At 42.2% G+C, this 23,953-nt stretch overlaps 1 protein-coding gene across 3 annotated transcripts in view; it reads right to left on the bottom strand.

Moving 5' to 3' along the window:
• ARHGAP32 (Rho GTPase activating protein 32) overlaps positions 1-23,953 on the bottom strand; it is a 263,161-nt gene that overhangs the window by 54,118 nt on the left and 185,090 nt on the right. For all 3 annotated transcript variants that reach the window (XM_074894915.1, XM_074894916.1, XM_074894917.1), the window contains one exon: positions 16,351-16,432. In XM_074894915.1, coding sequence (XP_074751016.1) covers positions 16,351-16,432 — 82 coding nt within the window. The remainder of the gene's footprint in view (positions 1-16,350; positions 16,433-23,953) is intronic.

Genomic DNA, 23,953 nt, shown 5'->3' with positions numbered 1-23,953 from the left:
TCTTGATGATCAGGAGGGGAAAACTCATTTCTTTCGGTGTTTACAGTTTCTCCTCAAGCAAATGTGTTATTTTCAAAATTGTTTGCTGACTCATATCTCCAAATAATGCTTCTTCTCCAGCTACTTATTATACTTGGTATTTATTACTGGAATTGTTTTGCTTGGACAACGATCATACTATCACATTACTTTTTTCCTCAGCAGCCAAGCATGACTCTAAATCCGGTTCTATATACGCTTATGTACAATTCTGAATACAAAACCTTCCTCCTGATACCAGCTCACCATTCCAGGAATGTTCTTCCTATCAAACCCACTGATAAAATTTGGTAAAATCCCAACACAAACAGGGAATGAACCCAACAGGAGCAATGCTACTCAAAATTTACCTGCAAAACGCACGTACAATTCAAACCAGCAGAACAGCATGCAGGACTGCAGAGCAGTAACACTACCAGCTACCCAAAACTACCAGGATGTGTTATATGGTCCCTCCATCAGGGGTTTTTTTGTTGTTTTTTAATGTAGGCCAGGCAGAATCCTACAAGGCTGATGAACCACGTTGTGACAAACTGTTGCGGTTCGCACACTTTGCTGGTGCAGTTTCAAACTAGAGCCCAGAGATCGCACAATCCTGGTTTTGCTGATCAGGCAGGAATAGAACAGCTGCATCACCAGGAACACAGAGCTCCCCCAACCGTGGATTTGGGTTTTACCTCTGAAAATTACTGCTCTGACAATCAACAGTGCTTGAGGAGGTATTTTACTACGTGGTGTACAACGGCACACCTTTCCCCCACCTGCACTTTGTTTCCTGTAAAGAAAAATACTTAATGCTTGTTACAAAACGCTTTTCTTTAAGGAACGAAGCCTGAGCAACCACGGATGTGGCTTTTCTGCACCTGGAAACGACAAGTCAGCCTTTGGCACAGCACTCCATCACGGACACAACTCCTCTGGCTCTGCAGCTCTCGGGCTCTGCCCTGGGCAGGGGATCTTCGCCCTGCACTGTACTGGGCAGTACTGGGATGCCCTCTTTCTGCTTCTGAATATTTGATTGAAAGCAATAAAACAATCTTCACATGTGGGTCTCATTTTGTGTTCCTAATTTCTTTTCCCAGACAATTTTAAGGAACAAAGGCAAGCGAAAGAGATGCATTCTCCTCTATTTACGTGTTCATCAGCTTGCAGTGGAGCAGAAGAGGTAGATAATGAATGTCTCTCTTTTAAACACAGCTAACAAGCCCAAGCATTTGAAATCACAGACAAAAGGCTCCGTCTACACGCTTGTCACAAATTCAGTCTTTAAAGCATTCTGAAGTTTAACCTATCCTCCAAAATTTATTTCAAACAGAAGCACTGGGAAGGCAGAATAACCTAAAAAATGTTATTAATATACTCTGTAGCTTCTTCCACTTTCTGGTTTTGCAAATTTAACCACTGAAGGAAGCTTCAAGCCATTATTAGAAGTTAGGCAGCCAGTATTTTTCAATGCTGCTTCTTAGCTAGATTTATCCTGCAATCAAATACTCTCAAAACTCAAAAAAAGAACCCCCAAATAAACAACCACCCCCCCTTTTTAAAAAAAGGTTTTGGGGAGAAACTAAGATTATAGATGAAGGCAGACTGGGAGATTAAAAAAAAACCCTGACAGAACAGCACAGCATGCAATAGACTGCCGTGGGATAACCTCAAAATGATGGGATTTGATTCACAGTTTACAGAAACCAGGTTTGACATAGAGGGATCTCGTGTCCCAGAGTACCTGGACAATCCTGTGGTCACCTGCTCTTTTGGTGGATGGAGCCACGGTCTGCCATGGCTGTCCAGGTTCGCAAGAAAAATCTTCCAAATATTCCATTTACAAAGGTAAAAATAGTTAGGAATGATGTAATACAGAGCCAAGTGGGTTACAGAGGACTTTCACTTGCCTTTTCCTATAGCAAAAGCAAGTTCCCACGAGAACAAGTCAAAGAATTTGATGCAAATTTCCCACTGCAGTTACAGGATTAAATGCTGAAGAAGAATGAGTGCGGCACTGACACGAGCTCTTAAATGAGATCCGACAGATGAAACTTCAGATCAGCAAAGTCTTCTGAATTAATCACAGACACAGGCTGATTCATGAGCTAGCGAAGCAAGTCCTTAAAGGCCAGAGTAACATTATGGTCTGCAGTTTGCAGCAGTAAAATTCACTACGAGGGAGAGGGGAAGGAAAGGAGGGAGGAGGGAGAGATGGAGAGACAGAGAGGGACAGGGGAGCCTTTGCTGTGTAGGATTTCTGGCAGAAACGTGCCACAGATCCTGTCTAAGCAATGGGCAATACTTGGGCCATAGCCGTGCCCGAGAAAGCCAAACAAACATATGGATGTGCCAGCGTATACTCCCCAGCTCCACTCCTAACGTTAATTTATAGCTTCCCACAGACACTTCCTTGCAGATGTAGCAACACCACTGATCCCCACGGGCAGCAGAGCGAGAGCCAGATGGAGTCAGAGCCCAAGCACCGCTCCTCCACATACAGGGCGGTGATGGTGGAGCTGCTCAGCCTTTGTGAACTTAACAGGACCAGGTTTTAATTGGAGATTTGAGATACGCACTGGCATGACCCTTGATAAATCCCTATGCCAATGCAGGAAGAGATCAGAGCTACGTGCTATCATCTCAGGTTAAAGCTGCCTGAAAATATTTCTAAGCCACAGCTTGGCTCCCACACTAATTTACAGAATTATTCAGGAGAAAAGACAAAAAGCAGAGCAGAACAAGCTACCTTTTTCCATGATTTCAAAGCTTTTAGCATAACTGCAGAGTTTTGCTCAAGCCAACTATTATTAGAGTTAAGTCCCATTTTGACGAAACTTGTGAGAAAGGAAAAAATATCCAGTTTAAAAATAACAAAACCCCCCAACCTGAATAAGTGGAGGCCAGGCAGAGTGAGAAAGAAGCACAGAACATGTGAAAAGAAAGTTGGCCTTATTAATAGCACATTGGTGCCTCCAACACCCCTGCACCCAGCCAAGTTTTACCGCTTTATTTCACAAGCAGTCATCCTATTTCGGTGGATTCAACCTCTCAAAAAAGGTTAAGCATGTCAGCCCCAAACACTGTGAATGTTTCCATAACAAAACACGAATACTTCTCTTTCTTACCTACACAACACACAGATCTACACAATTATTTCTGAACTGATGCGTACAGACTGTGCATGGATCCATACGCCACGCTTGTTCGTTTTCTTTTCCAATTAAAATTCCCCGGGAAACATGGCCAATTACCTGTCAAAATTCGGGAAGCCTGAAGCTACGTCCATGGGTTCAACTTCTCCAGAAAGCCCCAGAGCCTGTGTGTGACCACACACGAGGAAGAAATTGCAGCACAGGGAATCCAGAAATTAATCTGTCTCTTCCTTCTCCCTGTGTTTCAGGCATTTCCCCGTGACTTCAGGAGGCTGGAGGCTGATTTCCAGGGCCGCAGTCACACCAGTAGTGCCTCCCAGTGGAGATGCAGGATATGCTGGTAGAAGATGTTTCTCAACTGGCAGAGCTCTGCTACCCCCCTTGACATAACCCAAGCTGACAAAAGGGCTTTTCTGCCAGGACAGCTGTGTTACTCCCCAACTGCATGTTTAGGGTCGTTCTGGTTCGGGTTTGGGGTTTTTTTTGGCAGATAAGCTGTGTCAGCTGTGGGTGCAATCTTTTTCATACTTACAGCAGACTCAGCTATTAGTGCAAATCCGGGCTGAGGCTGGAGACAGAGGCCTCATTCCCTGATGCCCTACACCTGTGCTGTTACTGAGATTGTACAAAGAAGCCAAAAGGTCACCAGAGCGATCACCTTCTTCACTCCCTTCGCACTTGTGTGAACACAGGGTGCAAGCCAATGCTCATGTGAAGTAACTTATCCCTGTTAACTACTTGCTCTGCACACATGGCATTTCTTTCTGAAATTACAAAGGCTCTCCCTTCTTGGGGGTTGGGAGGGCTCAGACAAGCAGGTCTTGTAACAGATTAGAAAACTCTCTTTTTACTATAGCTAAAAAAGAAACAAAAGATATAAATGAAACAACAGAACCAAACTGTATCCTTCTCCTCATCTTGGGTCTCTAGAGCCTGCAGATGCCCTTTAGGTTGAGTCCAGACTTCTCTCCTGGCCTTCCCCAAACTGCGGGGCCTCCTGCCCTGCCAAGGTTCCTCAGCCTGTGACCCTGTTTCCCCTGCACCCTTCAGACACAGCAGGAATCCCCAAATCCCTTCTCTTCTACAGGAAAAACTCCCATGCTTTCAAATCCAGGCCTCCTGAAGAAAACGTCAACCAATTTACTCACAAACACCTGACAACCATCAAGATGTGTTTCCATAGCACCTGGAAAATGTTACAAAAATATCTGTTTGTGCAGATTGCAAATACTGCATCAACTACAAATATCACCTAAAAGTCCAAAGAGTCTGTGGGTAAAAAAACACAACCATGGGTGCTTAAAAAATTCTGCCAAAATACACGCTTGGTTCTTACTACTGCTGTCAGAAAACATCTGCACTGTTAAGGGATTAAAAAGGAAGAAAAAATATTGACTTCCTAAGGCTATGTATCCTTATTTGAAATACTTAAAATTCTTGCTCATCTCTCACTTATGAGGTAGCCAAGATTTATAGATTTTATTTAGATGGACAGGAAAATTATTTCAGATTTGCCAAAGAGGGCTAAATTCAAAAGCCAGTTACATATAAAAATACGTTCTCATAGTCAGAGGTTCATTGCAGCATGCAGAAAAAATATTTGACACTTTCTAACTTTGAGAACTTTTTTTATGCTCCATGTAAATCCACGACTTGTCCCAGTTTGGTAGAGGACTCCCAAAACCACTATTCACTGGCATCTGCAACTCTCTTGCAGCTTCCTAAAATGATAAATTACGGAGCAAACTCAGTAATTCTCTGGTGGCTTTTCATGCGGCTCTAGAGGAAAATGTATTAAAAACTCGCCCTCTTGCAAAACAGGATGTTTAGAAGATGGTTCACAGCTTCAGCTGTACAAATCGTACTGGAAATGCTGGGCCTCTACTGTGGGGAAAGCCATGAGGGCAACTGCACAGCAGACCCAGACCCAGAGCCCTGCCTGGTTCCTTCTCCCAAACCACCGCTGAAAAAAACAAAACAAAACACACGGGCTCGGTGCTGCTTGAAGCAAAATTCGACTTCACAAATTTAGCCCAATTCACTTCCTCAGACTCTTTAGTACCCGCTGCAGGCCAGACGTTGCTGCTGGGGGGATGCTCATCGTACATACCCATGCCCAAAGAACACACCATCTATAATTCAGAGTTTCTGTCAGTGTCTGTTTCTAGCACACAGGCTCTAGGGAGCTGTTCTCTCAAACTCATACTTTTCCAGCAGAATCACAGATTTTATGGCGCGACTTTCATAGAAGACCAGATGAATCCTGTATATAGCAGCATTTCCACAGATCAGCCCACAGTTCTCGTCCCTTTCTATTTCTGCCAAAAAATAGGAAGGAAGAAAAGGCGGCGGAAGAATCACTTGAAACGAGGGAGGGAGAGCAAAGAGAAAGGAAGACTCCAAGGAAATTAAAAACTAACAGGAAAACACTGCTGCATTTTGATTTATGCTTCAATTCTGTACACAAATTTAAAGACCTGAAAAGACTAATGACTGCAATAGCATGTATTATAGCTGTGCGCAGTGCGGGGCAGTCACGGCAATAAATCCCTTTCTCCTAAAAACAGGTAATTACTGGAGCAATTCAGATTAAATAAGCACTTTATCAGAATTCACTGCACTGAAAGCAAGCGCTGCAACATAATTATGGAAGATCAAGTTTGGCATTCCTAATCTATTCAAGATGCAAACTACCAGCAAAATAATACTCCTAAAAAATGTCTTTTTTTTTTTTTAAAAAAAGGAAACATACAACACTTATTACGGGAGTAAAACAAAGCATTAAAGCCTAGTTAAAAAATGAATCTGCCTTTGGTGACTTTAGAAGGCAACAGTGGAAATACAGGCAAGGATTTCAGCAGAGGCAAAGCTTTACACATAGCAACCACAAGAAGATTAGTGATCAGTTGAAATACCATTAGAAAAGATGCCTGACACTTACCAAGCACTCAAAATCATGGAATTGCACAACCATGAGCCTCCTTGACAAACTGGAAGGTAATACCAGCGGTGTGGATGGCAGGACTCAAGCGAGCTCCGACTGGTTGTATTTATTAGCATCACTTCAACACCAAATATCCTATTCATTCCACCCAAAGAAGAGATCGGGATGATCTCCGTGAAAGGTCCAGCTACCCTGCAAAGTCATTTCAACCTCACTACAAAGGGGCTGGATGAAAGAGGGACATAAGAGGACAACACGTTGTCTGAACACTTTGTCAGAAATACTACGTGTTGCCTGCCTTACTGTAAAGCCCTGACCTGGCCTGCTGGAAAACAAAACTTACAGTTTGCTACCCAGTCTCTCCAAAAATTACACTTACATTTTCTTTCAAAGCACTTAAGAGATCCATGAAAACAAAAGTCCAGATACGACTTAACGAAACAAAATAAAATAAATGGAAATGTCTGTTACCAAACACCTCTCAGTAACCGATGATCAAATTGTTTAAGCACATAAAACATCCCAGAGACGCATCTGAGTTTGTTACTTCCACTGGAACACTTTAATTTTACCTAATGCTAGTTCTGAGGAGCTAAAGCGACGTTGTCATGACGATGACAACACAACACAGTTGTTTTCTGCTATCACTGTGCAACTGGGTACACATTAGGGTCATTTACGTTGCCATAAAACTATAGTATTTAACCACATTTCTTTTCTTTCTTATTCAAGCAAGTTCTTTCTTCCAGAACATGGTCAAACAGGGTTTGGCACACTCTTTGGATAGATCTTTGAGGCACAAATTGAAAGCCTGGGAAAAGAAGAACACTTTATATTTAGAAATTCAGCAGTCAGGGGAAAAAAAAAAAAAAGCAGCTAATTTATGATACACAGACTAATAGCCACGTAGCCACTGATACTGCAGAGCATTCGCAACACAAGACCCGGTTATGTTGAGCAGTGCTCTTAAGATTTGGACTCCCTGACTTGAATGAAATCACTTGCAGAAAATCTGCCTGTGAGACGGCGAATTCTTAGAATCAGGCATTGGCTTTTCTAGCCAACAGATATTAATACCAAAAAAACTTTAATTATAAACTATTTCAACTACATCTAGCTTCTGTAACCAAACCTAGGGTGTTAGTAAATGGTTATTGCTATCACGTACAGTGTTAGACGTGGTTAGGACACTGAGAGACTAATTGTACATAATGGGCTCTACCTGAGCTCAGCTGGGACTGGTTCAGAGCCTCTGTAACATATGCAGAACCTGGCTTTACACTATCCATCTCCAAATCTGCACATAATTAAGGTCAGGTGGGAAGAGGGCAGAGGGACAGACAGAAGGCAAGAGAAAGGACAAAGTTAAATTAAAATATCTCCTGGAACAAACTGCAGGAGACTAACAATGTAATTTGTAGAGACAGCAATTAGAGAAACAAGTGCTAGAGAAATCCAGATTTCCGTGTTATGCATTCTAAGGTGTTGCTTCTCTGGCATGTTCTAGACCTGAAGTATTCCTAACTAGCAATGTCTATGTGCAAAAAGAAGTCTAAGCGAAGTGACATGCCAAGCTCACAGGATGAATGGCAAAAACGATGAGGTGAGATGAAATAAGCTGAGTAAACACCCAAATCCCAAGAAAACTTGAGCTGCTGAGGATGAAGGTGGATGCTACTGGTACCTGAACAACTGGGCTTAAAGCTGGCTCAGGTGTGACCGCAGTGTATGCAGTCTAATTCTCAATTCCAGTGCAAAGACACGTATTATGTACACATATCACCATAAATGAAGTTTGCACTGTAAAAAGAGTTTAAAAATTGATGTAAAAGAGATCTCAATTTAGGTTGGCAAATGCTAGTGGAAGAATCAGTGATTTTAAACATAGCTGCAACTTGCACAATAATGATCTTTGGAATGGTTGGGAGGCTTAAGATTTAGAGCTCATTTTCAGAGGCACTCTGTCCCAGTTTTAAAAACATATTTCAGCCCTTGCCTCCCTATTCAGATCTCAGCTCGTTTTATCTGCGGAAGCTGAGGGCCAAAAAGGAACTTCAGTGTCTAAAAGCTGCTTCATAAGCCCAGAAAGTAACTGCCCTCCAACACCAGCAAAGTCTGAACAGGACCTCGAAGCTTCCATACTTAAAAAATACATAAAGTCTCTTTCTAAATTACTAGTAATAGAAGACGTGCAACCATGATCTTTGGTACACAGAAACATTATAAACAAGAACCGCCAGTGCCGACCACAGAGGAGTGCTCAGGCATGTGAGGGATGTGGCACATGATCTCTCTAGTGATGCTCTGTGCGCGGCGATAGCCAAGTCTCTAGTCTCTGTTGCAATTACATGACTCACAAAGGGACATGGCTGTCAGAAGAAATTAATTTCACATGAAAAACAAGCAGAACAACTAATAAGCCTTATACCTTTGAGCAGAAGCATTATAGCTGCTCTAGTGGTGAACTTTTCTTTCTCACAAACAGCTTTAAAGGATAAACACTAACCTTCCAGGCTGCTTAATGCAGAAATCTGGCCATGCTTTGTTTTCATGTTAAAAAAGAGCAAAAAGCCCAACCTCTGCCTTGATTATCTGAAGCTAAATGACTACTGAGCCTTAGCAGACCCATGAAGGGCTCACGGACTTAAGGAACTTGGCTATAAAAGAGGAAAGAACTCAGAAAAATCTTTTCTCCATACCTGTATGTCCAAAGGATCTTACGAGCTTTCGCTATTCTGACTCCTCCCAAACCTTCTGGCAGGTTATTTATCAGCAGATACAGCCAGTCACAGCAATAAATTTTGTCCTCATTCTTAAAAACTCTACCCCAATTTAAATATTCCTGGCTCTTATTATTAGTTTGGATACGTGCAGTGGAAGAAGCCTCACCACAACGCGCTCTCCATGATCACATCCGAAATACAAACCCTGTTCTCCCCTTCCTCTCTGAAGTCTCTACCTTTCTGTCTGCAGAGTGTTTGATAACGTTGGCACACGCTCAGGAAAGCGCTCAGAAAGTCGAGTCTTCACACCAGAAACAAGAAATTTGCTGTCAAGTAACGTTCTTCTCCTGGAGGAAGTATCATGAATAGGAACCACGTGCGTGTTTCCCACGTTACAGGGGTCTCAGCACATGGTCTCTATGCCAACAGTGTATGTGCATGGGGAAAGCATAAATATACACGTGTGTGTATATATATACACACACTATATAATTTGCTGTATACATCTATCTACAGTATTTGCATATCCAGTTTTAAGACTGATTTACGAACTCCAAACAACACCCTGGGGGGAGTCAATGTGTGTAAATGTGACCTTTACTGTAAAAAATGTTAAATCTATGGGAACAGTCTCCGATTTTACCGACGCTAGGTTATTGCTATGAGGTTTAGATTAGCACTAGCAGGATTTAAAAAAGACCATGGCAACGTGAAGCAGGACTCTCTGGGTAAGTAAACAGCTCCCACATAACTCAACAGTTTCACTTTGGGCATTGTGAGATGCTAAGCACAAACAGCATTTTCTGATCTTTTTTTTAAAAAAACGAATCTTTGCTTCTGAAGATTTCCAAGTTCTAACAAACTTTCTGAGCTGTGTTTAACTCCTCTCTATCACCTGCTTTTAACCTCTCTTTCTTTCAAACCGACGTTCGTATTTGGTTGCCTGGCACTTAATTTCTTTCACTTATGGTTTTATTGATTCCAAATGATTCCATCATCTCCAACAGAAAAGAGTTAGAATCAGTTTCTTTCTTTCCCTGCTGTATTATTTTATGTCCAAAGAGCTTTTAAAAAGGCACGTTAGACTAAAGGTTTGGTTTGGTTTCCCTGAATATCCTTTAAAGCATCAGTGCTACTGATTTGCATGTACAGAAGGAGGAAAAAAACCAAGACACACAAAGAGACAAGGAGAGAAAGAGTGAAAGAAGAAAAAAGGAATAAACGAAAACGTACAAGGGGGGAAGTAGCTCCAGGACGCTGGACGGGCTCCGTGGGCAGGGGAGACTGGGAAGGTATAATTAAAAAAAGAAAAAAAAACAAAACAAAAACAAAAGAAAGTCGGTTAAAACATGCACCCATTGAAAATGGATTAATTTCATATAAAGCTCAGCTAGGCTACACACAGAGCAAAGTACGACCACAGACCCAATCCTTCAAGTTGTTTGGTGCTTTATTCCCTAAACACTTTGGAAATTCATTAGGATCCAAGAATTCCCCACCCAGTGTGTCCCAGCTCAAGAAAAACCCCCAAACATTTTGCGAGTTTGAACTTTTAGCACAAGGCCAATCCCTGCTGAGCAACACAGCGAAGCACAGGATTTGTTTGCGTTACTTCCAGTGTCTGCTACGCATGTGTTTATGGTTAAACCCATCTTTAAGTACTTTGTTGAGTCAGAAACAGGGCTGGAAGATGTAACATTTCTTTATATAGATGGACAATGCCAACCACTTACAAAAGAAAACAACTCCCAGATTTGTAAATTCACATTTTGCGTAATTCGGTTCCTTACACATTTAGCTTTCCTCCATTTCTAATGCTGCTAGAGCAGACAACTGCTTTATCTTATTATGCATTCTATGAAAAAGAAAAGCAAAATTGTCTCAGAGCTATATTTTCCTATTGACAAAAGGTGTTCTCCCTGAAAATCATTAATTGCAGAGAAGGCAGAGGGTTTGCTCTTGCTGCCTCGACCCCAAGCGTTAGATTGTTTTTTGGATGGAAGAAAGACAACACAAAGTCCAGGAAACAACTTCCCCACAGATCAGACCAGCTCAAATCGGGGGTTTAAGCAAGCTGGCATCGTCCTGCTGAAGTCTCTGCCTGAACACCTAGCCCGCCAGGCTGAACCATGGTGGCTTTCAAAGCCTTGGAGAAACATCCACAGCTCATTTCAAAGACGCGGGCGAGGCTCCTGAAGAAGTTGTTTTTACACTCAAATTGTTGACCCTTCATGCCCATCTCTGTCCACTCACGGCTCTGTCTGAGCTCCACAGGAGCTGAGAGAACGTGATTTCTTGAAGGATTGGCCCTTAGGTCTGTCAATACTGAAAGCACATTTTGTGTCTTCTGCATCAAGAACTGTACTTGGCGGCCCTGAGCACATCGGTACGTTCATGCCCCGTCTGCTTCCACGCTGGAAACGGATACCTGGTTTGGCTCAATAAAATTTTCATTTAATTTAGCTTTAATGAGACAGGTGCACGTTGAACGCCAAACAACTGGTTTGTTTACATAAGATTAACGAGACTGGTACTAATTACATACATTTTTATCCTTCCATATTTTCTTTATAAAAACACTAATTAAGACATTATGCACTCAGTGTCAAATGGCTGTTCAACCGTTTTAAGAATTTAAGTTCTATTTGAACCTTATTCTTCCTGATTTTTACTTTTATTTAAAAAAACCCAAATGCAATCTGTTTTGTCCAGGGATTAGCAACTAGCCTGCTTCAAACCAGCCGTGACCTCTTAAGAGTCTGTTATGATTGCTCTAACACAATGAATATAACCCAGTTTGCGTTCTTGCAGTTCAAATTAATTCATCCAGCGCCGTACCAGAGTCTTCAGGAGGTCAGAACAGAGTCTGTTGCCTGATCCAGACACTTCATATTATATATTCATTCCATAAATTTCAATCCTCCTGAAGTTCAGGGGATTACTTACATTTGGCATGTTGACTCAGATTAATCTGTTCTTTATGTTTAAAAAAAATTATTCGTTTACAACAGCTTGTAATATTACCAAGGACCCTTTATTGTGTCCTTAGTTGCGTATTGTAAGAGTACCTTTACCTGTTAAATCTAAATTAAATGAATGGATGAGACAGGAATTTGAAAAATCCTCCATCAAGTTGGGCAGAGCTGCTGGGGTTATTCATTTTTTTGTCCTAAGTGAGACTGAGGAACTGGTGAGAATGACCCCTGAACTTTTAAAAATGCTCATTGCTTTGAAAAAAAAGAAAGGGAAGCATTACCTTCTTCTCCCCCATTTTGTCACTTAAGCTCTAACTGTCCCTCTGCAAACTGCATCTTTATTCTTTGCCTCCCCCTGAAACAAGACGCTCCCCAGCAGCAACCGCCTTTAGAAACCTTCAAACAATTTACCATGCCAAGGCACACTTGGTGCACAGCAAGATGCTAAAGATGTGAAACAAATTGCACGTATGAGGTGAAGCGTGAGATGTGATTTTAGATATTGTTAAACTACAAATATCCAGAATTATGAGAAAGAATGGACTGAAAGAGAAAGCTGAGACACGTTGCCTGTGACCGTTAACTACGCCAGAAGGATGAGTGGGGACGATATGAACACACACACATATACACACTGTTCCCAGAAAAGACCGACCAGAGGTGGACAGAAACGAATGAGAAGAGTAAACACAGCCACAATCTACAGGCAATTCCCAAATGTTCACTTTGAAGGAAAAAACAAAACAGCTATTCACTTTGTTTCTTCTAAGCAGCACAATGAATATTTAAAAGATTCACTTCTCACCAAATATCTGAAATTCAAATGCAACCTTTCATCCTGTATCTCTTTAAAAATCTTTATAAATACGAGCTGATTCCATCTATTGTAGTACTGAATTTCAGCTAAATTGTCAGTAAATGGAATAGCTATGAAATATTAGGTATCAATTCAATATAATAATTTAAGCTAAGAATTTATCATTAGAGTATTGTATCTAAGTAAGAATACAGGAAGAGTTTAGAAAAAAAGGCAAGTACTCAAGAAAGCTGGGATTTGGTGAGCCCACACTACCTTCCTGGATCTTTACAGTGCTTTTTACATAAATAGAAACAGTCAGGATATCAGTTTGCATCCCACCTGAGGAAAAAAAAAAAAAGCATTTTCTTACAGCACTGAACATGAGAAAAACGGGGCAGGGGCTTAGTACAATACTGAAGGGAAAATACTACCCAACAGGTAACTTCCAAGAGCTCCTGAGCACCCCTACTTCTCCCTGTAGGAAGTCTGAAAAAGGAAAATGCTAAACAATGTTGTTAAGCAATAACGAGACCGACTTTAATTTTCAGGTGACACTTGTGTGCACTGGCAGGCACAGCTGTATATACATATCCCTGCAAGCATACTACCCCAGCAGTATTTTGGGAGATGATAGCTTTGACAATCCAAACCTCACTGTCAAATATATTTTAGAGGTGACTCAAGGCAAAACCAATATTCTTTCTTATTGCTTTGAATCTTCAGAATTAAATAACATGGATCGTTTTCCTGTATGGTCCTTTTTCTTTCATTTCTCTCGGGCCCTGGCTGTGTTGTCACTGGTGTCAGCATGTACTTCCACAGACAAGATTGTTTCTAAAAGCAGAGTTTGCACTTAAACCCAACCCTCCTCTCCCAGTCCCTGTGTTTAATTTTCATTTGATCTTCAGACATTATTTGTACTGCATTATAGACCACTGCAGTATTTTATGGTTCTATTAAAATGCTGTCCCCTTCACTTCTGCAAATCAAAACCTCTAATTATAAATAATAATAAAAACGCAGGGCAGGAAGTTCTTTGCTTTCCATCTGCTTTTCATTAGATTACTCAACCCAGCCAAATCTATGGACAATTAAACAACACAAGGAATTCTATGTTTGTAAATTCCTCCATGGCAAAGAGCTTTATGCTGCAGATACAAAATGTCCTAGATGCTCTACATATCATATTTTGACTAAAGAAAATAAAGTTTGCATGTGGACAAGTATGTCTTATCAAGCCCAAATCTAAAACTTCACATTAATTCTAGATGAACTATCCTGCTGATGTTGAGTAAGGACAAAAGCTCCAAGTGGTTCCTTTTAGAAAAGTCTCTATTCCTTGGGAAAAACCAATCTTGATGTTTCAAATATAAAGGGGGAAAATTAATTGATGTGGATATTTTAAGTGTACAAGAAACGTTTAAGCCATAGATTAGAATTCACTAAACATATGGAATATGGGTGAGGAAAACACAAGCTCTTCTGCGTTATCCCAGCAATGCAATTCCTAGCGAGGCTCTGGAGGAACCACATGGAAAGATCCGATTTCTCAGTTCGCAGTGGTGCTCCTTAAGGCACCCGGGGTCCTCCAGCAGCTCCATCCCTGCCCCTGCACCTCCTTCCTGGACTGTGCTGACAGGGCGTTCGGCTCCGGCAGCTGTGGGGTAACCCAGCCCAGGAAACCGAAGCTCCTTCCTCCCCCTTCATCTTCTCAGCCTTTCTGTATTTCACACGCCTCCAGGCAGATAGGTTCCTCGACTTCTCCAACATCACATTCAACATGCCTTAACTATGGGAACCTCCTCCCTGACTCCTTCTAGCTGCCACCAAGTCACAACTTCTGCAGCAACCGAGGAAGAGCCTTTCGGACTTCGGCCTCCACCGTACGTGTGCTGTTACTTCCCAAGGTGGAAAAAGTAGAAAGCATAACGCTACAAAGAAACGGTGTCATGAGTTCTGTGTGCAAAGGAAGGGCAGGGAAGGATTACAGAAACAGCTGCAACATTCGTTCTAGCAATCCCTACATCTGAAAGCTCATTAGTGTTCTTCTAGAGCAGTCTTTTGCTTTTAATTGTACACACAGAACAACTATCAGGGAAGGTCAGCAGGGACAGCCTCATGACTTGGCACTATCTTTCAACTTATTACTTTTAATAGGACTTGGGCTTTTGGTATCAACTTCATAACAAACATTTCCCAGGACTGAAAGAGGAAATCCACCCCCTAGTGTGTTGTTAAAGCCAAATAGAATCTATTAATCTATGCGGCTTTGTTATCTCTCATTAAAGCATAGCAAGAAACTACTCACTAGCAGCTCATGACATGTAATTGCCTGAGCCATATTTAATAATAAACACTTGCTTATGATTGTATCTATCAGCCTGGCCTGTATTTAGATTTAAAGTTGCCCTTGTCTACGCGCTTTAGCTGACGGAGTACAGAGAAGTGACTGATCACAGTATTTAGAGATCAAACAAGAGGCAGATGCTGGATTTATGGAATGACCACCTGCTGCAGCGCTTTGAATCGCCAGTGATCTCCGTGACACTGATTCTGGCAAATACATTTACACGTTCCCAGGAATAACAAAGGCTAGAGATACCAATGGTTGAGAAAACTATTTCCCTAAACTGTCAGCTCTTTGAAACGTGCAGATTAATGCAGTGCACTGATAGCTTAGGGCGTTCATGACTTTTTACCACTGAACCAAAAGTTCCAAGCTGTAACACAAGATCTGATAAAATGCATTTCCCTTAGAAGAAGTCAAACTTTTGAATCACATCTATTTGTTTTAAAGTATCAAGTCAGCAATCTTATAAGATAAGGAACATCGTTAAAATAGATGAAAAGAACACCAGTTATCCAGCTTTCCAACTCAACTTGCTGGCTGCATATTGTTTTAAGAAAGATCAGCAATTTCAAACTGCTTCTCTTGATACAAAAGATATACAGATATTTCTTTATATATATGAATATATAGATGTTTTTTTAAAAAAATCAGAAGAACTAAACAAAAGCTTCACCACCAGTAAATTCTGCAGAGATCTCAGTTATGCCAGCACCTCTAACTGCAATCACTTCCAGTAGGATGACAGTAGAATCAGATCCAAGATCTCATTTTCTATTTATTTTTCCTTTCCTCAGCAGAGCTTGGTATTAATTTGCCTGTATTTCATACAATACAAAACTGTCCAGAAGGCAGCAGGAAGTAGATGGAGTCATATACCCAGAGCAGAAGCAATTAGGATTCCAAGTTCTACTATATTGACTTTCTCCATCAATCCTCAGACAGAAAGAAGCTTCCAGTACCTAATTAATCTATTCCATCTAAGTCAGCATAAACCTTTTTGAGTCGCCTGTATGTTCTGTATGAAAAAAAACCCTAACACACAAGACTCTCTGGACACCAAGAACTGGGATGTTACATGGAATCGCTAGTTACAAATTGCTGAAGGCATCTTAAATTCTTACAAGCTTAAAATCTTTCAAATCATGCAGGAGATAGACGTTGATACGAGCTTACAAAACACCCCAGATGAAAGACATTCAACAGTGGCAACTATTCAGAGGGGTAACGTGGATGATCAACACATAGAAAGGATAACGTGGAATGTGTAAAGGATGATCAACACACAGAGTATAACATGGTATGTGTGGAGGAGATATTAAACATGGAACACCAAAAAGATAACTCCATTTGATTTCTCTGCATCAAAAAACTTAATGGACATACCTGGTTTTGGCACAGAATTGGTCACGGACTGAGGAACTTTGTCGTTAATTAGTTCAACACACTCACTAGGAAAAAATCCAACCTGTAGTAAAAACAGAAGAGAGCAGAGTAGTGAATGCAGTGTTTTTTAAGATCTGAACTGTTAAATCAGCAACTGTTAAACATTTTCCTCAAATTCTACTTGCCTGATGCTCCGTAACATTACCTGACATAAAATGACCAGCAGAAGAGAAATAATTTTTCAACATGATGCAGCCAAAAATTCTACAAACCGAATAATTAGTTGTGTAAAATACGGTTTTAAGTCTGGTTTTCTAAGCTTGGTACACAGGACAGAGATACTTAACTTGCAACAGAGAGGGGAGAGGACAAGTGTGCTACGCACCCTTGAATCTCAAGTGGAACTCGAGAGAGGCAGAAAGACTTTAGCTGGGTTTCCTGCACCTGGCTGCATGGATGTAACATGAAATTTAATGAAGAGAGCAAGATGTTTCAGCTCTTAGCATCTCAATTATCTGTACTCAAATCTCACCAACACTTGACCTTTTTTCACTGTCAAAATACTATATTCACAAGCACTTGAACATTTTGTTCCTTTAGAAAACTGAAATCAAATATGGGTGAATAAATTTGCATGTCTATATAGTCCCATTACAGGAAAAAAAAATGTGTATTTTCATACGATAAGTTAGGAGAAGAGACTCTGAATGCACAGAGCTCTCTACTGTGTCCTAGCCTTACTGCCTGCACTCGATCTGATGAGTGTGGGTAATAAGTGATACTCCTGAAGCATTCAAATTCAACGTGTTTAAAGATCTTGCTAAAAAAGTTTAATGTGGTTTTAGTTAAATTGAATTTCATTCAGTCTTAGAATGGTGAACAGGTTTAGTAAAATATACACAGAGTAAAACGAGTTCTGCATTTCTAAGAAAGAACTCAGTAATTTGACTAGAAATAAACAGAAGTATTTTTAGAGGAAACAGCATGATGCAGCAAAAAAAGTCTCTAACAAGAGCCAGAACTCCGGGTGCGTACTCTCGTATCTGCTTCTGAACATGGACAAGCCAGTGCAACTGCTGCGCCTCAGCTTCCCTGTCAGCAACGGACAAGGGAGAATAGTGCCACGTATCCATTACTGAAAATGGATGTGGAGAACAGCTGACAAACATTCTGCACAAGCCAGTTAACCGTTATGATTTATCTGTGTATCTGCTAAGCAAGCTGAAGCAGAGAGAATATTCCAGAAGCAACCCCCTTGGCAAATATTTGAAGATGCTTCAAAAGCGATGACCCACCCCTGGGCTACCACAGAGCAGGGCTATGTAAAAAATTGTGACAACCATCGAAAGCAGCTTCTTCTCTGCTGCCAGCATCTCTGACAACGAAGACACCTCCAAGCGCCCAATTCCCAGCAAGGTCCTGGGACTGATTACTTGCAAATGGTAATTTGCAGCGTTCCTGCACTGACCTTTAACACAGCATTTTTCCCTGTATCCCCTCTAACTCAGAAATGCTGGAAAGACTGTTTAAACTAGCAGAAGGGTTAAAGAGTCAAGTATGGGGAGGGTCTTAATGTTTTGTTGAAATAGGATGTGCCTGCAGAAATCCACATGCCGCTCGAAGGTCTCTGTATCTGGGGAGAAGGGAAATTATTTCCCTTTCGCTGTTTAAGGATGCAGGCTAGGATGTGACCAGATTGGAGTTTTATACTTCCCACATCCCAGCCTTCTCTCCACAGCGTCTTCCTTCTTACTCTCATCCCAGGTTAAAGTCAAGCCAGACCAGAGCTCGACAACTTGTATCCTGAGTCCCTATTTCCAGACCTTTTTCTCCCTCGTACCCTACCTCTTCACCCAACACAGCTCCTGTATCGTGACATGTAATTCAAGCAGCACCACCCTTCTGAGACAGCCCGTCTAAGCCAGAAGCAGGATTTCCTGTCCCGTGTCAGGCATGGGATTTGGACAGCTGAAAGCATCAAGTCACTTCACGCGGCCACAGCGTGGTCAAGTGCTGCAACAATGCGTGGCAAGGAGCCAGCGGACGGGCCCCGAGCTCATCTGAACAGAACCACCAGGCCAGCGCTGCTGCCAGTCATGTTAGCACATCTCTGAAATCCTCTGGAGCCACAAGGCAGGCAGCACTGAGAGTCTGGCAAACAGTCCTGCCTCTATTTATTCATCTTGCACAATTCCCTTTTGTTTCCAAGAAAAAAAAAAAAAAAAAAATTCCCCTTCCTACTCCAAGTTGGTTTTCACCCATAAACCTCCAAGCAATTTAGCAGCAGTGTCATGCGTGGTGTGTTCAGGTAAGCAGTCCAGACTTTGGAAATATTCCAAATTCCCTAAGGGAAGCAACAGCTAATAGTAATACCAGATAACTTCTCCCTCCCACACCCCCAAAATCCAGCAAGGCAACGTTTTGTCCAAGTAAGAGGACAAACTAATCCATCACGCTTCACGTTAAAGGCTCAGAATATGCTTTTTGTTCAGACTATGACAGCACGGGAAGAGAACTTGTAGCAGCAGCACTATGGATCAGTACAGCTTGTTTCTCTGATCCACGGTTCCCTGTAATCGAGACTGGCCTGTGCATTACGCTTCTGCTCAGGTGACTCACAGAACTGAAGATCCCATCCAAAACCCAAGATAATGTACGGCTTCACCCAACCGCTCACCCAGCTGGCTGTGCCGATTCTGCACGGAGGTGATATCCTGGAGTTATAGAACGTAGTGGGGATTTTTGTGCAGTTTATAGGTAGAAATGTGCCCATTAGCACCAGAAAACCAGCACAAATACTGGCATGGCACACAGAGGCTCTTTGTCAGGCAGCTCATGGCTCAGCGTACATACACAAAAAGTACTGGTATTTAAACAAAATAAATAATACAGTTTTTAAATACTATCGCTAAGAGTCTCTCTCTCTCCTGGGCAAGAGATGCAGGAAACAATTTTTAAGTTAGGAAAAATGTACAGATCCAGTGAAAGTCTCAGCCCCATCACACAAACGATACATTTGGGGCGACTCCATAGCTGAAATGATAGAATTTTTTTCATTCTCAGTGCTTTGAGAACTTCTTTTAATTGTCCACAATGGCTATGCCCGGGATGTGTAAAGAAACCTGAAGTACTTGGACACCAACCTTCCATTAATCATAATGAAAAATGGTGGATCTAAATCCCATATGGTAATTAAAAGCTCGTTTGCCTTTGATTGCTAACACAATGCCTCTCCTGTTTCTGGCTGCGATATACAATGCTAAACATGAATTGAGAGATGAAGGAAGACCCAGGATGGCCATGTCACTGTTTCTAGGTATCTCAGAACCTTTCCCAAATAAAACACTATACTTTTTTTCAATGTATCATTTTTGCCATGTTCAAAACCAATAATCATAATGGATTTTTTTAGGGAAAGAGAATTTTGACTTGTGCTAGTGTAGACAAGCTCTCTGATGTTAACTTACTGGTAATAGTTCTGATGGCTTACATTTTCTGATTTATTTATTCTTACTTTTCTTGCAAGATCCCCAAGAGATCATCTTCAGGGTCGTAACTTATAACTTGTGCCTTATTCCCACCCATTTAAAAGATGCTGCTTTTCCTCCCATGGAAAGTTTTCCATGATTCTGTATAAATAAATGAGTTTAGTCCAAGAGTTAATCTCAACAGATGTAGCAAGACACTATTAGAGCTTGAGCCAGGATTAAAGGATTTGGCAATGTACGAAAATTAATAGCAAGGGTAGTATATATTTAGATAAATACAAGGTCATCTAAAGGTTAAAAAAAATCACTACACACCTTAACCAAAGGAGGAAAGCACAGACTACTGCTGTATGCAAACATTTCTGCAATAGCTACTGTAACTTATTTTTCACTTTTATGCCAGTGTCTGCTAAAACGGGAGGATACATGAGGTTTTAAGGGGAAAAGTCAAAGTAACACTAATAATTTCCAGTGTACCAGGAGGGAATTCAAACAAATCAGAAAGTAGCAGCAACACAAATGGCAAATGAAACACTGTTTGAGACATTCCAACTGCTTTTTGGTTTTGACATAGGCTAAAGTATGGGTTGAATTTCGTTCAGAAATTGTTCTCCTTTAGTTTTAAATCACGATAGGCTAGCAAAACCTAACTTTTTATTGCTTGTTTGGCTTTTACAAGCAGAATTTTCACTACGCTGTTTGACATGTAGCTACGTAGTAGTAGCTAGGGCAGAGATGAGGGCACCCTCACCTACCTTCCCCAAGCACGGCTGGCGTAGGAGTGCAGCTCCTCTTAGGGAGGTGCTCACCCAATTTAGAGGGGCACCAGTTACGGGAGGAACAGGATTGTTAGTCCTCTCATCCTGAGTTGAACATCTTGGCCACAAAACTCTTCTAATTTCTTTTATTTGAAAAAAAAAGCCCCACAACCCTGTGTGGATGCTACGTGTTAATTATCCATTCCTGACTGGTATGCCAGCTGTACTTTGGGAAATTAGGTGAGGCTGGTCAAGGCCCTTCCTTTAACATTCCCAGCGGCTGAGCTAGCAGGCAGCTGAATGCTGAACGTTACCACCAAAGGTCACACACAAGGTGTGACTGATCTCTGCTGCTCAACTCCAGAAACAGACTCGCTCCGACGGCGCCCGCTGGCTGGGGACGGCGAGGGAACCGCCAGCACACGTGTGCCTGGGCCCATGCAAACCTTTACCACGTGCCTACAGAAAAAAGGGGCAGCATAGGAAACTCGTGGCAAATCAGTTCAGACAGAATTTTGCCCAATCTGTCCCTGCAGTTGGCACTGTTCTACCAGTGGAAGTGGCCATCTGGCTGAGAAATGACGTCACTGGTGACGTGTCCACTGGGCTCTTGCCCATGGCCTGTTCTGCAGGTGACATCATTCGCTCTCACACCGACTTCCCAAATCAACACACGTGAACCAGAAATCAAACTTGGGCTCCTCATTTAAGAACTGGCGTTTCCAAAGTGACACTAGCCACAAAAACGCACTCTGCCTTCCCAGGCCGTTTTTACTAATTGGTACCCTATGTCCACATCACATACATGATATTTATTAGAAAACGAGGCACAAGAAAAAAACAATGCTCTCAACTAACAACCTGGTTTACTCCAGGTCAGTCCAAGACAGAACACGTCCCTTTTGGGGAAATCCATTCAGACTTGAAGCCCGTGTGCAGGTTCAGCGTGGAAGATAGTTTGAAAGCCAGGACCTGCAGTTTCACACCAGTTCTAGATCATTTAAGCACAGGTTGATTAAAAAAAAAAGTCCAGTCCGCCTCTGGTTACGCACACTCCTGTGCATAGAGGGAGACCTGGACAGGCTGGAGCGATGGGCTGAGGCCAACTGTATGAGTTTCACTAAGGCCAAATGCCGGGTGCTGCCCTTGGGCCACAACAACCCCCAGCAGTGCTACAGGCTTGGGGAGGAGTGGCTGGAGAGCTGCCAGTCAGAGAGGGACCTGGGGGGGGGGGGCGGGATTGATAATGAGCCAGCAGTGTGCCCAGGTGGCCAAGAAGGCCAATGGCATCCTGGCTTGTATCAGCACTAGCGTGGCCAGCAGGGACAGGGAAGGGATCTTGCCCCTGTGGTCAGCACTGGTGAGGCCGCCCCTCGATGAGTGGGTTCAGTTTTGGGCCCCTCACTCCAAAAAGGCCATTGAATGACTCGAGCATGTCCAGAGAAGGGCAACGGAGCTGGTGCAGGGTCTGGAGCACAGGTCTGATGGGGAGTGGCTGAGGGAACTGGGGGGGTTTAGTGTGGAGAAGAGGAGGCTGAGGGGAGACCTCATGGCCCTCTACAACTGTCTGAAAGGAGGGTGCGGGGGGGGAAATGAGTCTCTTTAACCAAGTAATAAGTGAAAGGACAAGAGGGAATGGCCTCAAGTTGCACCAGGGCAGGGTCAGACTGGCTCTTAGGAAGGATTTCTTTGCAGAAGGGGTTGTTGGGCATTGGAATGGGCTGCCCAGGGAGGTGGTGGAGTCCCGATCCCTGGAGGTGTTCAAGAGGCAGGTTGACATAGCACTTAGGGATCTGGTGTAGTTGGGATCTGTCAGTGCTGGGTTAATGGTTGGACTAGATGATCTTCAAGGTCCTTTCCAACCAAGATGATTCTGTGATTTTTTGGTGTCACCTCCAGCAGCTGTGCAGCTTGCTGTTGGGCAGCAGTGCAACTCATGAGACTAAACCCAAAAGACAGAATTATTCAGAACATCAAAATGCAGTTGTGCATCAAAAAAAGGGCCTGTCCCTAATGATTCAGCTGTCTGAAACAGAGGTAGTGATTGAAAAGACAAAGCATGAAGAAGAGGAGAACAAAGAGGGCTGGAAGGCTGTTAATGCGGAGGTGGCTGTAATTTAGGTAACAATCTTGCAACGAAAGCAGTGACTCACTAAGGGCATTTGAAAAGAAAAAAGCTTGAGGAAAAATGTCTTAAAAATCATTTTACTTTAGCCAGAGAAAATGCTAAGAAGCCTCGTGGGTTGCTTTGTTCCACACAGGATTAAGCCTCTCACAATGCAGTCGTTAGATCAGGTACCGGGAGAAAGGCACTTGCAACTGTAACACAGAAATCTGAAAGGTAACAAAAATGGGGATTCATTCCTGAAAGACAGCTCTGGCTGGCAAACAAACCGACTTCCACGCTGAATCAAAGCTGCAGTCCAAATTGAACTTGCTTGCAGCCTATCAGGTTTGCTTTTCTGTTCACGTCTGCAGACCTGCCTCTTGTTTGTTTGCACAACACAGAGAAACCCTTTGTTTATGCTAATAGATGGGGGGACATGTAGGAATGAATGCACTTCTGCCCGGGCGTACACAAGCCACAGCTGGTTTAAATGCACAAAGCCAGGTAAGTTCTTTTAAGTCAAGAAGTAATTTTTTTTTCCCCGTTTGGTGAAACCGTGCTCTCTTCCTATCAGGACATGATTTACAATGCAAGCTGTGGCCCATTTGATAAAACCTTGCTCTTTTCCTAGCACAAAGCAAAAACCTGAGAAGTAAGATGAACAAACTGTCCAAACATTTGGACTTCCTCCTTTTATCTGCTCTCAGGATCACAGCTCTCTGGCAAGACAGTCTTTGCTGATTTATTTTATTAATTAAAATGACTGGATCAACAGATTGCTATCACGTTTACAATGGTCAATGTTCCTAAATGGGAACAGAATTGTTTGCCTACAATAAACACTTTGAAGGCTTCATCAGTACTTACACACATTACTGTAACAACATCTCTCACCTAAACACTCTTTTTAAACATTCATCAAGGACACTTCTGCACTGAACTGTAACACATCTCTAGGGCTGATGTATTGACACCAGAGATAAATTCCCTGTCTCTGAATTCTCTTCTCACCAAAGCAGTTAGTATGGTCAAGAAACTCCATTACATCAGGAAATGTACTTTTTCTGTACACTCACAGCTTAAACTTGAAATACTGTTAAAAATCCTCTCGGGCTTTGTACAACGCTGATGGTGTTTCACGGAAATGAAAAGATCTGATAAGTACATTTCAAAGAAATGACAAAAACTGTCAATTAACAGGAAAAACGCACCTCTGCAAATCAGATGCACGGTTGTGTGAAGAGATACGT

The sequence above is a fragment of the Strix uralensis genome, chromosome 26, assembly GCF_047716275.1.
Source record: "Strix uralensis isolate ZFMK-TIS-50842 chromosome 26, bStrUra1, whole genome shotgun sequence".
NCBI classification, from domain to species: domain Eukaryota; kingdom Metazoa; phylum Chordata; class Aves; order Strigiformes; family Strigidae; genus Strix; species Strix uralensis.
The sequence above is the reverse complement of the archived record's forward strand: the minus strand, read 5'-3'. Positions and strand labels throughout refer to the sequence as shown.